At 44.9% G+C, this 16411-nt stretch overlaps 1 protein-coding gene across 1 annotated transcript in view; it reads left to right on the top strand.

Annotated features, from left to right (window-relative positions):
- LOC309552830 (A.superbus venom factor 1-like) overlaps positions 1 to 16411 on the top strand; it is a 360768-nt gene that overhangs the window by 29098 nt on the left and 315259 nt on the right. Inside the window, exon 5 of the mRNA XM_082253740.1 lies at positions 15160 to 15321. Within this exon, the coding sequence (XP_082109866.1) occupies positions 15160 to 15321 (162 nt within the window). The remainder of the gene's footprint in view (positions 1 to 15159; positions 15322 to 16411) is intronic.

Raw genomic sequence — 16411 nt, 5'->3', positions numbered from 1 at the left:
GAGGAAGGCTGAGTGAGCCACTCAACCAAATCTTGTGCGTCCTTTGACGTAATTGCACGCAGCTTTTGAAACTTCACAGTTTGGCTCTGGCCTACTGCTCCTGCCCTACCCCTACCATCCCTGCGTACGTGTCTGCCTCTTCCTCTACCTGTCATGTTTTTTAATTACCCTGTGACAAAAGTCTCTAGAGAATCGCAGTATATCTAGATAACACCCCGCTTCAGTCTGTGGTATTTGGGGGCCACAGGTTTATCACACCAGTTCTACAAATAATAGGCCAGTAACTGTTGTGACTGTGTCTAGCACAGTTAACACAGCAAAAGAGGCCACATTTTTGCAGGGCTAAAATACACTCTTAGAAAAGTATACTGTTAAATAACACCCCACTTCAATATGTGGTATTGGGGGAGCCACTGGTTTATCACACCAGTTGTTCAAAAAAATGGCCAGGGAGTTTGGCACTGTGTGTACCAGACTTAACTCAGCAAAAGAGGCAATATTGTTGCAGGAGACAAATACACTTGTAAAAGTGTACTCAGATAACACCCTGCTTCAATCTGTGGTATTTGGGGGCCACAGGTTTATTACAACAGTTCTACAAATAATTGGCCAGTAACTGTTGTCACTGTGTGTAGCACAGTCAACACAGCAAGAGAGGCCAAATTTTTGCAGGACTAAAATACACTCTTAGAAAAGTATACTGTTAAATAACACTCCACTTCAATATGTGGTATTGGGGGACGACTGGTCTATCACACCAGTTGTTGAAAAAATTGGCCAGTGAGTTTGGCACTGTTTGTAGTATTGCTGCAGCAACACTCAGTTACCACACCTGTCACAATGCTGCACAGTGCACAATAAAACTACTAATCCACTATAATATGCTTTCTACAAAGTATATTATACTGTGGATTACCCCCCTCCCCCCCTTTTTAGTGCACTGCACAACAGCAATACCAAAAAATGTGCAGCCCTTTAAATGACTTTTGTGGACATTAACAGAGTGATTTGTGTGACTGCAGCCGATCTCTCTAACTGCCCCTAAAGCACAGACTGGATACCTGCCCCTAACCTGAAAAGAGACTGGACCTATACCGAAATACCAGCCCTGAAAAGGACTTTTGTGGATATTAACAGAGCGATTTGTGTCACTGCAGATGCCGATTTCTAACTGCCCCTAATGCACAGACTGGATACCTGTCCCCTATACTGAAGAGACTGTAATAGACCTATACCTAAACTGCAGCCCTTTAAATGACTTTTGTGGACAATAACAGAGCTATTTGTGTCACTGCAGATGCCGATTTCTAACTGTCCCTAAAGCACAGACTGGATACCTGTCCCTATACTGAAAAGAGACTGGACCTATACCGAAATACCAGCCCTGAAAATGACTTTTGTGGATCTTCACAGATCTATTTTTGTCTGGCAATCTCTCCCTCATGAGCACAGGCAACCTCTCCCTACGCTGGCAAAAAGCAGAATGTGAAATGGCCGACAGCTCAGGTCTATTTATAGGGTAGGTGCATGTCCATGTGCTGAAATGTTTTAATTGGCTGTCCCGTTCCACCTGACGGCTGTGTCATGGGTCAAAGTTCTCCCCCATGTAAACTAATATGGCCGCCGCGAACAACCCCATGTGTTCGCAAATTTGGTGGGTAGCGAACAAGCAAAATTTGCCGCGAACCGACCGCCGGGCGAACCGCAAGGCCATCTCTATTGGGAGGACTCTGGTTTATCACACCAGTTGTTCAAAAAATTGGCCAGGGAGTTTGGCACTGTGTGTATCAGAGTTAACACAGCAAAAGAGGCAATATTGTTGCAGGACACAAATACACTTGTAAAAGTATACTCAGATAACACCCCACTTCAATATGTGGTATTGGGGGGCCACTGGTTTATCATACCAGTTGTTCAAAAAATTGGCCAGGGAGTTTGGCACTGTGTGTGTCAGAGTTAACACAGCAAAAAAGGCAATATTGTTGCAGGACACAGCAAAAGAGGCAATATTGTTGCAGGACACAAATACACCTGTATCCCTGAAGAAGTCACGTGAGCGATCGTGACGTAACGCGTAGGGCATAGCACCGGAAGTGATGTTACGGAACACAGAAGTAAGTCCCGTAGCCGCAAATTGATTGCAAACCGCTAAGAATGGCATTTTTAAATGTGAGTTGTTATTATTTTACTTTACTGAATACATTTTGGATATAAAATACTACACTATATTGGCCCCTTATTTTGAGATCCGAGGCACCACCGGAGGGCCCTCAAACCTGATCCAGATAAGGAGGAGTATACCATCATCCCCTGTACCCCATCATATACACCTAAAGAAGGAGAGGAGGAGAGAGCAGATCTTTTATAGATCTAAAGGCGCAGTACCTGAAAGTTTGAGGTGATAATTCTTCCACCTTTCCACCATGTGATTATAAAAAGGTGCTCTTTGGTGCACTTCACCTATGGGTGTGCTACATGCTCACCTCAAACTTTCAGGTACTGCGCCTTTAGATCTATGCATGTAGCACACCCATAGGTGAAGTGCACCAAAGAGCACCTTTTTATAATCACATGGTGGAAAGGTGGAAGAATTATCATTGTGACACCTGGAAAAGGAAGATCAGCGTTCTTTGTTTCTTCTGATGTTTTGGGAGCACTTTATAATATAAATTGGCACCTTATTTTTTTGTGATATACACAGAAAAAAAAAATTCTGTGTTTACATCTGCACTGAATACTTTATTGGCACATTTATATATATTTTTTTGAACACAACATCACCATAAGCACCTTAATTTATATTTTGAAGATCAGTTTATTTATATAATTTTATATATATTTATATATTTAATCTTATTGAGTATATTGTACACCATTATATGTATCTATTTGAGCACTTTAATATTTATTGTTATATGGAATTAACTTTTTATATCTTATTGAAGAGGACACATACAGTATTATATCACACATCAATAATTCTTTTATTCAGTTTACACTTTGATACAACACATTCAATATTTATCGCACAATCTAACTTTATTAATTATTCATTGCACAATTTTTTATCAACATAATTTCCATTAATATTTATTAGATCTATCACTATTGAGTTTATTGTACATTACATAGACATCCCTTGAAGCGCGGGACTCCCCCCCCCCCCCCCCCCATTTCCTGTCTTTTTAACTGTGTGGTTAACAGTAATAAGTACAAGCAGCATTAAGGGTATTCAAACCTACAGTATATCTCTTAGGACAGCGCGAGATTCACACCCATATTTTTAAAAGGCCATCTCTATTGCTAAGGGCTACAGTGTCTGTGTGAATATAGCAGCCAGCCAGTCAGGAAGTGGAAGTGACCTGGCATAGTTGACGGAGGGCCCCAGTAGTGGAAGAGCTTGTGTGCCTAGGCTCTTTCCCTGGCGAACGGTACCACAAGCCCAGGTCCGACTTGTGGTATGGGGCCATCCTGTCTGTAACAGAAGATGGAGAGAGACCTCAAGGGAACAAGGTCAAGCTTCCTGGGATTCAAGTTTGATTACAAGCAGGGTCGAGTGTCAATGGGATGAGGTGACAGGTAATTGGGCTGATGGAGTCTGGTGCAAGTCAAGCGACACTGGCTCAGAAATGACGCTCAGCAATTTTTAAGGTTATAGGTAGAGTTGAGCGGACACCTGGATGTCCGTGTTCAGCGGGTTCGGCCGAACTTTAAAAAAAAGTCCGGGTCCGTGTCCCGGACTTTTGCCGAACTTTTCCCGGACACCGAACCCCATTGAAGTCAATGGGGACCCGAACTTTCAGGCACTAAAATGGCTCTAAAACACCAATGGAAAGGGCTAGAGTGCTGCAAATGGCAGCAAAACGTAGTTAAGACCATGGCGAGTGCTCTGCAAACAAATGTGGATAGGGAAATAACTTAAAACAACAAAAAAAACCAAAGAAAAATAAAACAATGTTCTTCATCTCTGAAGGACGAGGCCCATATAGAGTAAGAGGGAGGTTGAGGTGGTGGTGGATGTGGCGGTGTCATAGGCGTGCGCACAGGGTGTGCCGGGTGTACCTGGGCACACCCTAATCACCTAGGGCACATAGCATTATCGCTCCGTTTGCCAGTGAGGAGATGGGAAAGATCTCCCTCGGACCTGCTCTGCTCTATTTCTCTTTGCCAGCAGGGAGAGTAATGTATCGGGGCCATGTACATGTAGGCAAATACATGCATGTGTATTTAAACTTTGGGGTGCACACCCTAATGCAATAGGCTGCGCACACCTATGGGCGGTGTAGGTGGAAGCAGCGGTGGAGGAGGACCAGGGCAGGATTAAGAGCATCATGGGCTTGGTGCTGAGGATTTTGAAGGGCCTTATGGGCCGTGCCTTGGCATGCACCCAGAGGAGGAAGGGTGCAGCCATGTATGCCTAATTCAACATGGGATGCTGTCTCTGAAGCCCATGAACACATCCATGCATCGGCAACTGTCCCTCCTTGTCTGGCCTTCGTGCTGTGTGGGGAGGTTCTGAGGGAGCTGCCTGGGGAAGCGAGCATAGAAGCCAGACTTCTGTGTTTACAAGTGACAGAAGTGCGGTAACAGTGAATATGGCCAACCCGGGGCCTATATAAAGGTAGGGGCCTGGAGCTGCAGCTCCAATAGCCCCTACGTTAATCTGGCCCTGAGGAGGACGAGGTTGCCAAGACTGCTTCTTTTCACAAATTTTAAATGAGGGTACACCCCAAAAGAGTGAGAAAGAGCAAAAATAGAACAATGGCTGGGTAAGGTCGGTATCCTTCGCTATTCTGCACAAGGTACGGAAAAGTCCCGTGGGATCCATGCCTGGTTCATTTTAATGAACGTGAGCTTGTCCACATTGTCTCTGGACAGGCGGCTGCGCTTGTCTGTGATAACGCCCCCAGCCGTGCTAAATACCCGTTCAGATAATACACTGGCTGCAGGGCACGCCAGCACCTCCAAGGCGTAAAAGGCAAGCTCAGGCCATGTGCCCAACTTGGAGACCTAGAAGTTGAAGGGGGCAGACCCGTCATTCAGTACGTCTAGGCGTGTGCACACATACTGCTCCACCATGTTGGTGAAATGCTGACTCCTGCTAAGACGTTCCATCTGAGATGCTGGTGCTGCTGTTTGTTGTGGCGTGCTGACAAAGCTTTTCCACATTTCGGCCATGCTAACCCTGCCTTCTGAGGTGCTGGCGGTGCCCTGGTTGCGTTGGCGACCTCTTCCTCTTCCTCCTCCTCTGCCTTGTGCTTCCACTGTGGCCCCGCTGTCAGGTGGGAATGCCAGCAGCATCGCGTCTACCAGCGTGCGCTTGTACTCGAGCATCTTGCGATCGCGCTCCAGCAAGTGAATTAAGGACGGTACGTTGTCCTTGTAACGGGGATCCAGCAGCGTGGCCACCCAGTAATCAGCACAAGTTAGAACGTGGGCAACTTGGCGGTCGTTGTGGAGACACTGCAGCATGCAATCGCTCATGTGTGCCAGGCTGCCCAGTGGCAACGAAAGGCTGTCCTCTGTGGGAGGTGTATCGTCTGTGTCCTCTGTATCCCCCCAGCCATGCACCAGTGATGGCCATGAGCTGGCCAAGGTGCCACCCTGCTGTGAACATGGTTCCATCTCCTCCTCCATCTCCTCCTCCATCTCCTCCTCCTCATCCTCCAGAACTGTGCCCCTGCTGGACAATTGTGTCCCTGGCATTTGTGTGTGCAGGAACCCACCCTCGGAGCCCCTTGTGAATGACTGCCCTGAAAGCCTTGGAAATGTTACCTCTTCATCCTCCTCCTCCTCCTCATCCTGTGCCACATCCTCTTCCATCATCGCCCGAATTGTTTTTTCAAGGAGGCATAGAAGTGGTATAGTTAAGCTGACAACGGCGTCATCGGCACTGGCCATGTTGGTGGAGTACTCAAAACAGCGCAACAAGGCACACAGGTCTCGCATGGAGGCCCAGTTATTGGTGGTGAAGTGGTGCTGTTCCGCAGAGCGACTCACGCGTGCGTGCTGCAGCTGAAACTCCACTATGGTCTGCTGCTGCTCGCACAGTCTTTCCAGCATGTGCAAGGTGGAGTTCCACCTTGTGGGCACGTCACATATGAGGCGGTGAGCGGGAAGGCCGAAGTTACGCTCAAGCGCTGACAGGCGAGCAGCAGCAGGGCGAGAACGCCGAAAGTGCGCACAGACGGCCCGCACTTTCTGCAGCAGCTCTGACATACAGGGGTAGTTTTTAAGGAACCTCTGCACCACCAAATTCAGCACATGCGCCAGGCAAGGGATGTGCGTCAAACTGGCTAGGCCCAGAGCTGCTATGAGATTTCGCCCGTTATCGAACACCACCAGGCCGGGCTTGAGGCTCGCTGGCAGCAACCACTCATTTGTCTGCTGTTCCATGCTCCTCCACAACTCCTGCGCGGTGTGTGGTTTTTCCCCCAAACAGGCAGGTTTTAAAACTGCCTGCTGTCGTTTACCCCTGGCCGTGCTGAAGTTGGTGGTGAAGGTGTTACGCTGTCTGGATGAGGAGGCGGTAGAGGATGAGGAAGCGGAGTAGGAGGAGTTAGGAACAGGAGGCAAACTGAAGCGCCCTGCAATCCTCGGTGGTGGAAGGACATGCGCCAAATTGCTATCCGTCTCAGGCCCATCCGCCACTGCATTTACCCAGTGTGCCGTTAGGGAGATATAACGCCCCTGACCATGCTTACTGGTCCACGTATTGGTAGTTAAGTGGACCTTGCCACAGATGGCGTTGCACAGTGCACACCTGATTTTTTCTCCCACTTGGTTGTGCAGGGAAGGGACGGCTTGCCTGGAAAAGTAGTGGCGGCTGGGCACGACATACTGTGGGACAGCCACCGACATAAGGTTTTTAAAACTGTGCGTCTCCACCAGACGGAATGACAGCATTTCAAAGGCCAAGAATTTTGAAATGCTGGCATTCAGGGCCAGGGATCGCGGGTGGGTAGGGGGTACTTCCTCTTCCTCTGAAGTGTTTGGGAGATGGAAAGCTGAACGCTTCCATGGGACATTGTGGAGATGGTTGGTGACCCAGGTGGTGGTGTTGCTGACAGATTGTCTGTTTGCGGGGTGGCAGGTGCTGGTATCACTACAGATGTGGCTGGAGCGACCGAGACTGCAGCAGAAGAGGAAGCAGGATGAGCCAGAGACGTTTCTTGGTTTTGAAGGTGTCTACTTCACTGCAGCTCGTGCTTTGCACTTAGATGCCTGATCATGCAGGTTGTGCTCAGGTTGAGAAGGTTTATGCCTCGCTTCAGGCTCTGATTGCACAGGGTGCAAACCACTCGTGTCCTGTCATCAGCACATTTTCTAAAGAACTTCCACGCTAGAGAACTCCTTTGAGCTGGCTTTGGTGCGCTCGTTCCCTTGATGCGTTGGGCAGTAGCAGGCTTAGTGTCTAGGGCACGGCCCCTCCGCTTCTGCACCCTGCTCCCTCTTCTGCTGTGCTGGTGGCTCTGTGCGACCACCGCCTCTTCCTCCAAACTACTCAGGTCACCTGCATGACCTTCATTCCATGTGGAGTCGAGGACCTCATCGTCCTCCACATCATCTTCCACCCAGTCTTCACCCCTGCCCTCCTTGTCGGTCTCCACAATTCTGAACGCCGCAGCAGTTGGCACCTGCGTTTCGTCATCATCGGAGACGTGCTGCGATGGTCCTTGCATGTACTCATCTTGAGAAATAAGTGGTTGGGCATCGCTGCACTCAATATCTTCCACTTCTGGGGCAGGGCTAGGTGGATGGCCCTGGGAAACCCTGCTGACAGAGTCCTCAAAAAGAAGAAGAGACTGCTGTATGGCTTGGGGCTCAGACTGCTTGCTTGATTTCCAAGGGGGTGAGGTGAAAGACGGTTGGACATCGGCTGCAGGTGCCAACTCTGACCTTTCTGCAGTAGACTGGGTGGGAGACAATGTGAAGGAACTGGAGGCACTGTCAGCAACCCAATCTACTATCGCCTGTACTTCTTCAGGCCTCATCACGTCTAGAGGCGCATTATGCCCTACCAAATCTGCTGCAGGTTCTGTTGCCTACTCACACTTGAGGAAGGTGTTTCACTTGTGTGTGTAGCTGGCACAGATCGACCACGTCCTCTCCTTGCAACAGGAGCTCTACCAGCAGCACCACGACCCAGGCCACGGCCCCTATTTGACGGTCTCCTCATATTTCTGTAATTTATGATCTTGCCCTAGAAAGGTGTTTATTGAATAGCGGAACAAAACAACAACATTATCGCACGGGTGTATCTGACAGTCACATATGCAAACTATGCCGCAATTTAATGTTTTTTACCCTAAAAGGGTGTATATTGAATAGCGGAATAGGAAAAAGGATAAGAAAACGGTGTATCTCACACGTACAAACACAGACTAGTCCCCGATTAAAATTTTTTGTACCCTAAGGGGAGGATGAGGAAGAGGAGTAGGAGGAGTTGGGAACAGAAGGCAAACTGAAGCGCCCTGCAATCCTTGGTGGTGGAAGGAGATGCGCCAATCAAATTTAAAAAGGTGTATCTCACACGTACCGATACAGACTATGCCGTAATTTAATTTTCTTACACTCCAAAAGGGTGTATATTGAATAGCGGAATAGGAAAAATTTTATAATACGGTGTATCTCACACGTACAAACACAGACTAGGCCCCGATTACAATTTTTTGTACCCTAAAGGCAGGATGAGGAAGAGGAGTAGGAGGAGTTGGGAACAGGAGGAAAACTGAAGCGCCCTGCAATCCTCCGCGGTAGAAGGAGATTCGCCAAACAAATTTAAAAAGGTGTATCTCACATGTACCAATACAGACTATCCCGCAATTTATTTTTTTACACTCAAACAGGGTGTATATTGAATAGCGGAATAGGACAAATTTTACAAAACGGTGTATCTCACACGTACAAACACAAACTAGGCCCCGATTACAATTTTTTGTACCCTAAAGGCAGGATGAGGAAGAGGAGTAGGAGGAGTTGGGAACAGGAGGCAAACTGAAGCGCCCTGCAATCCTCGGCGGTAGAAGGAGATGCGCCAAACTAATTTAAAAAGGTGTATCTCACATGTACCGATACAGACTATCCCGCAATTTAATTTTTTACACTCAAACAGGGTGTATATTGAATAGCGCAATATGACAAATTTTACAAAACGGTGTATCTCACACGTACAAACACAAATTAGGCCCCGATTACAATTTTTTGTACCCTAAGGGTAGGATGAGGAGTAGGAGTTGGGAACAGGAGGCAGACTGAAGCGCCCTCAGGCAGGATGAGGAGTAGAAGGAGTTCGGCAGACTGAAGCACCCTCAAATCCTCGGCAGTATGAGATGCGCCCCAAAAATTGAAAGGTGTATCTCACACGTACCGACACAGACTACTATCCCGCAATTTAATTGTTTATACCCAAAGGTTTTTATTAAATAGCGGAATAGAAAATATGATCAAAAAAAGTGTATGTATCTCACACGTACACAACCACACTAGGCCCCAATTACTATTGTTTGTACCCCTAAAGGCAGGATGAGGAGTAGGAGGAGTACAGAACAGGCAGCACCCTCAAATCTTCAAAAGTATGAGATGAACCCCAAAAACTTGGAAAGGTGTATCTCCCACCTAATAACACAGACTATCCCGCAATTTAATTGATACCCAAAGGTTTTTATCGAATAGCGGAATAGAAAATACGATCAAAAAAAGTGTATGTATCTCACACGTACAGAACCACACTAGGCCCCAATTACTATTGTTTGTACCCCTAAAGGCAGGATGAGGAGTAGGAGGAGTTTGGAACAGGCAGCACCCTCAAATCTTCAGAAGTATGAGATGAACCCCAAAAACTTGGAAAGGTGTATCTCACACATACCAACACAGACTATCCCACAATTTAATTGATACTCAAAGGTTTTTATTGAATAGCGGAATAGAAAATATGATCAAAAAAAGTGTATGTATCTCACACGTACACAACCAGACAAGCCCCAATTACTATTGTTTGTACCCCTAAAGGCAGGATGAGGAGCAGGAGGAGTTTGGAACAGGCAGCACCCTCAAATCTTCAGAAGTATGACATGAACCCCAAAAACTTGGAAAGGTGTATCTCACACCTACCAACACAGACTATCCCGCAATTTACCGTAATTGATACCCAAAGGTTTTAATTGAATAGCGGAATAGAAAATATGATCAAAAAAAGTGTATGTATCTCACACGTACACAACCAGACTAGGCCCCAATTACTATTGTTTGTACTTCTAAAGGCAGGATGAGGAGTAGGAGGAGTACGGAACAGGCAGCACCCTCAAATCTTCAGAAGTATGAGATGAACCCCAAAAACTTAGAAAGGTGTATCTCACACCTACCAACACAGACTATCCCGCAATTTAATTGATACCCAAAGGTTTTTATTGAATAGCGGAATAGAAAATATGATCAAAAAAAGTGTATGTATCTCACACGTACACAACCACACTAGGCCCCAATTACTATTGTTTGTACCCCTAAAGGCAGGATGAGGAGTAGGAGGAGTTTGGAACAGGCAGCACCCTCAAATCTTCAGAAGTATGAGATGAACCCCAAAAACTTGGAAAGGTGTATCTCACACCTACCAACACAGACTATCCCGCAATTTAATTGATACCCAAAGGTTTTTTATTGAATAGCGGAATAGAAAATATGATCAAAAAAAGTGTATGTATCACACACGTACACAACCACACTAGGCCCCAATTACTATTGTTTGTACCCCTAAAAGGCAGGATGAGGAGTAGGAGGAGTTTGGAACAGGCAGCACCCTCAAATCTTCAGAAGTATGAGATGAACCCCAAAAACTTGGAAAGGTGTATCTAACACCTACCAACACAGACTATCCCGCAATTTAATTGATACTCAAAGGTTTTTATTGAATAGCGGAATAGAAAATATGATATAAGATTGGTGTGATTTATCAATAGCACATGATGTGAACAGCAGTGTCTTATATCATTCAGCTCTGCTGCAGGCCACAATTTAATTTTTTTAACCCAAGGCTGTATATTGAATAGTGGAATAGAAAAAAGTGTATGATTTTTGAAACCACTCAATAATAGCACATGTGAACTGAACACTGAACACAGCAGTGTATGATCAGAGTCAGCACAGCACAGCTGAAGGACAAACGCTGCACACAGTGACTGATAGAAAAAGACTTTTCTCCCTCCTCCTCAGTGGGGAAAAAGATTGTGTTCACTGTACCCCACACACAGCAAAATCGATGTGGACCACTGACACCTGCCTATCTCCAGCCTCTCCCTAAAAGGATTGATAAGATCGGTCACTGCAAACCCCCCCACACAGCAATATCGATTGTAGAACACACTGTCTGACTGTAAAAATCAGCAGCCTCTCTCCCTAAAAGGATTGATAAGATCGGTCACTGCAAACCCCACCCACCAATATCGATTGTAGAACACACTGTCTGACCCTAAAAATCAGCAACCTCGCCCTAAAAGGATTGATAAGATCGGTCACTGCAAAATCGATTGTAGAAAACTGACCCTAAAAATCAGCAGCCTCTCCCTAAAATGTCCTACAACTTGCCCTGCCTAACGCACTCCGACCTGTCCCTCAATTCTATCTGGACACAAATGTTTTTTTTTGCCTGTCTGTCCCTAATCAGCAGCCAGCACGTATGATGTGTGCTCTGTCCCTGAACTAACACAGCAGAATGACGCAGCGGCGCTGCCTCGGACTTATAAAGACTTGGTCACATGCTTCAGATGGCCAATCACAGCTACTAATACATTTGTAGGCATGGCTGGGATGGCTTAAGGCACACCAGTTAAACGCTTGTTGATTGGCTGTTGAAAGCCCGCCATGAAAAGCGCGCCAATGCATACAAAACCCGGAAATAAAATGACCGAACACGGATTTTTACCCGAACATACAGTAAAGTTTTCGGGTCCGTGTTCGGGTAACAAAAATCCAATTATTCGGTACGAACACGAATAATACAGTCCGTGTTCGCTCAACCCTAGTTGTAGGTAAAGTTTTCGCCTAGAATACCCAAATTTATCAAAGTGAAATGTCCATAACAAAATTAAAATAAAATGAAAAGAAAAAGAAAACAAGTCCACCATATAGTGCCAAAATGGTGTTCAAATATTCTACCATTGAAGATAATATCAAACACACACTGCCTCACGTGGCCTGGTGATCCTTCTCCTCAGCAGATAACACTCTCACCAAAATTCAATGCCTCCCACTCTCATGGTTGGCACAAAACACTTGTGTAAAATATCCCGCTGTAAAGATCAAAAGTTGTATCTCCGTAGTTATCGTTAATGGCCATTAACATGTGAAAGGAAGCAAAGATATCCTCCAATAGTACAGCATTTTTAATACATTTCACTGTACTATTGGAGGATATCTTTGCTACACATGTTAATGGCCATTAATAATTCCTACGGAAATACATGGTGACAACTTTTGATCTTTACAGAGGGATATTTCACACAACTGTTTTGTGCCTACCATGAGAGTGGGAGGCATTGAATTCTGGTGAGTGTTTTATCTGCTGGGGAGATGGATCATCAGTGCATGTGAGGCGGTGTGTGTTTGATATTGTTATCAACGGGAGACGATTTGAACACCATTTTGGTACGATTTGGTACTAATCAAAATTCAGATGAAATTTGCATGGTTTGGAGATTCGGATTTATCTGAATCTCTGAATCACAATAGTAATGAATTTCAACTAATAAGAAATAAATTATAATGAAAGCAACAAATTTATTCATATTCATTTGTTTCCTTTAGATGACATGATGTGATAATTTGGGCCTTTTGTTAATGTTTGACGCATCTGAAATAATGTAACAGGATAACGATTGATCCAAATTAATTTTAGTGAGTGTAGCGTGAATATTCTAATAGGATTCTTTTTGTATTGGTGTTGAACTTGAGAGACCATTCATTTCATTTGTATGTGCGCGGCCCAACAAACAAAGTCAGTTGGGAAGAAGGAAATTAATTAAATACCATAACAAATTAATACGTATTAATTTGGATGAATTTGTTTTATTCAAATGAGAGCGGCGCAGTAATCTTTGATTCTGGGATAATCAGCTGATTCTTTTTGCATTAACATTTTTCCTTATCTTAAAAAAAGCACTACATATTAAATGGATACATACGGCAAACAATTTAGTAAGATATAAATGTGAAATAAGATAAGGATTTCTACTGTCCCTACGTTCACACCTATGTACTTTTTTTGTGCGCTTTCTGTTTTTCGGTAACGCTCCACAGTCCATTTAACATGGTTTTCTATGGTACACATTCACATCTATGCGTTTTTCAGCCGGTGCACTTTTAGAAAGGATCGGGGACTTTTTCCCCGCAGCAGATTGGGTTTTGCGTGTAATAGACTTCAATGTATTCCCACCAGAAACGTAAGTGTTGTGTTCTTGATGCGTTTTTTTAATTCATCCCCCACATGCCCTCAATATAAGGGGGTTCTTTGGGGTAGGGGGGGCTATTTGGTTGTGGGGAGCTTATCAGAATCTGGAACCCCCCTTTAACAAATCCCAGCCCCCCCTATGTGAATGAGTATGGGGTGAAAAAAAAAAGCTCAGCTCGCCACGAATGCTCCCGCAGTCTGCCTGCCCCACTATGTGACATTTCTTAAATAGCTATGGGACAGGGTCATCCTGCGATGCCACCTGGTGGCACCGCCCCCCGTGACATCGGTGGCCCAGCACGCACTGGTTGATGACATCACAGGGGGGTAAGATAAGCCTCCCACCGGCAGACCCCCACAACCACAGCCCAGGTTTGTGGGGAAGAGGCTCTTGTCCCAACATGTCATTGGCATGCGGACAAGGTGCTTTGGGGTGGGGGGGGCACTCGCTCATCAGAAGGTTGGGGGGGAAGCTCGCTCATCCCCTACCATTCCTGACCTGCCGGGCTGTATGCTCGGATAAGGGTCTGGTAGTGATTTTGGGGGGAACACATGCCATTTCTTTAAATATTTTGGTGTGGGGTTCCCCTTAAAATCCATACTAGATTCGAAGGTCCTGGTATGAATTTGGGGGGGTGACCCCACGCTGTTTCATTCCCATTTTTCTTTTTGCCGGCAAATCTTATTTTTACACTCAGCTGTCAGTAAGGAACCCTGCTCACAGTTGATGACTCATCGGTTGTTACTGATGTGGCGGCCGGCTTCCTGGCTGCTCCTTAGCAACCAGCTATATGCAGTTTTATAAAGGGAACAAAAAAAATAAACGCAAAATGCATGAAAAATGCATGCAAAACACATAAAAAATGCAGGTTTAAAAACGCACCACAGAACGTGTCTGAAAAATGCATCAACCACAACCGCATAGATCTGAACCTACACTTATTTTGTTTGCATTGGATGTAGGTGGATCCATCAGAATCTCCAAATCATAACATAACATAATCATAACAAATAAATCCAACAATAATTTTGTTCCATTTGTAACTTTCGGATCCATGTGACTTCAGTTGATATCATCCAATCAGCTCATTCCATTACTCTTTGTGGGTTGGACTAGCAGGGATGACTCAGAGAGCATAATTAATTTTACAAAAATAACAAATTAACACGTTAACAAATACAGCCAATCTTCCAAAATAATTAAATAATCACAGGACTTCCAAAAATACAAATAGTTTCGGAACCACAAATATTTACTCTCCAAAAATTAAAAAATTGTTCTGAAAACGAATTATTCTAAGATAACGATTATGACGAAATACAGTGATTTATATAATGAATGAAATCAAAATAAAATAAAACAAATTTTTCTATTGTGCACATCTCTAATGGACTTCTTTCTTTTGGCAAAATGTTCTGACTCTTTTCTCTCTCAACTGGGACTTTTGGAGATTTGAAACTAAAGCAAAAATGTGTTTTACCTATTAAGGTCAAAGTAACAGGTCCCATCCCATTAGAGGCATATATCTCATATCCAACCCCTGGCCCAGTACCTCTTGGTAATGTTTGTTGCAGTACCTACAGACAATGTCCCTTGAACCCAGGAAAACCTGCAAAGCCATGTTATAGACTTTACTGATATTGTGTAAATTCATGTAGTTCTGCAAAAATGTATAGTTTTTGGTTTTTCTAACTGACATATTTATGCTATTTTTCAGCTGGAGTTGACGGGTAACACAGAACGAGACAACAAAGTTCAAAGTCCCGGTGCTTCCATGAAGTTAAAGCTGAAAGCAGATCACAAGGCCAATGTGGGGTTGGTGGCTGTAGACAAAGGTGTCTACAAACTTAACAGCAAGCACAAGATATCCCAGAGCAAGGTGAGTATAACCACTCAATACCAAAAAGAGTTTAGATAAATTCTACTTCATGATTAAACATCTTATTCTTATTTTACTCTCCTCTGACTGTCTCAAGCCGTCATTTACCATTGCAAACTTACCTCCTTGGAATGTTTATTCCTCTCAGGGATTAAATGATCTGGTTTGATGAGCCAAAATTCACTATATGTCTGAAAGTATTGGGACGCCTGCCTTTTACACGCACATGAACTTTATTGACATCCCTGTCTTAGTCCGTAGGGTTCATTTTTGAGTTGGCCCACCCTTTGCAGCTATAACAGCTTCAACTCTTCTGGGAAGGTTGTTCACAAGGTTTAGAAGTGTGTCTATGGGAATGTTTGACCATTCTTCCAGTAGCGCATTTGTAAGGTCAGGCGCCGGTGTGGACGAGAAGGTCTGGTTTGCAGTCTCCGCTGTAACTCATCCCAAAGGTGTTCTATCGGGTTGAGGCCAGACAAGTTCCTCCACCCCAAACTTGCTCATCCATGTCTTTATGGACCTTGCTTTGTGCACTGGTCTAATCACTTGGTGGAGGGGGATTATGGTGTGGGATTGTTTTTCAGGGGTTGGGCTTGGCCCCCCTAGTTCCAGTGAAGGGAACTCTTAAGGCGTCAGCATACCAAGACATTTTGGGCAATTTAATTCTCCAAACTTTGTGGGAACAGTTTGGTAATGGCCGCTTCCTGTTCCAACATCACTGTGCACCAGTGCACAAAGCAATGTACTGACCTCAACCCCATATAACACATTTGGGATGAATTAGAGCAGAGACTATGAGCCAGGCCTTCTTGTCCAACATCAGTGCCTGACTTCACAAATGCACGTCTGGAAGAATGGTCAAACATTCCCATAGACACGCTCCTAAACCTTGTGGACAGCCTTGCTAGAAGGGTTGAAGCTGTTATAGCTGCAAAGGGTGGGCCAATTTAATATTGAACCCTACGGACTAAGACTGGGATGCCATTAATGTTCATATGCATGTAAAGGCAGGTGTCCCAATACTCTTGGTAATATAGTGTATGTTAAACTACATACAGTAATATGTTCAGTAATGTTAGGCTGGAATTGA

This window comes from Pelophylax lessonae (assembly GCF_965119305.1).
Source record: "Pelophylax lessonae genome assembly, chromosome: 4".
In the NCBI taxonomy this organism is placed as follows: Eukaryota; Metazoa; Chordata; class Amphibia; order Anura; family Ranidae; genus Pelophylax; species Pelophylax lessonae.
Note: the sequence above shows the minus strand (reverse complement) of the source record. Positions and strands in the feature narration are given on the sequence as shown.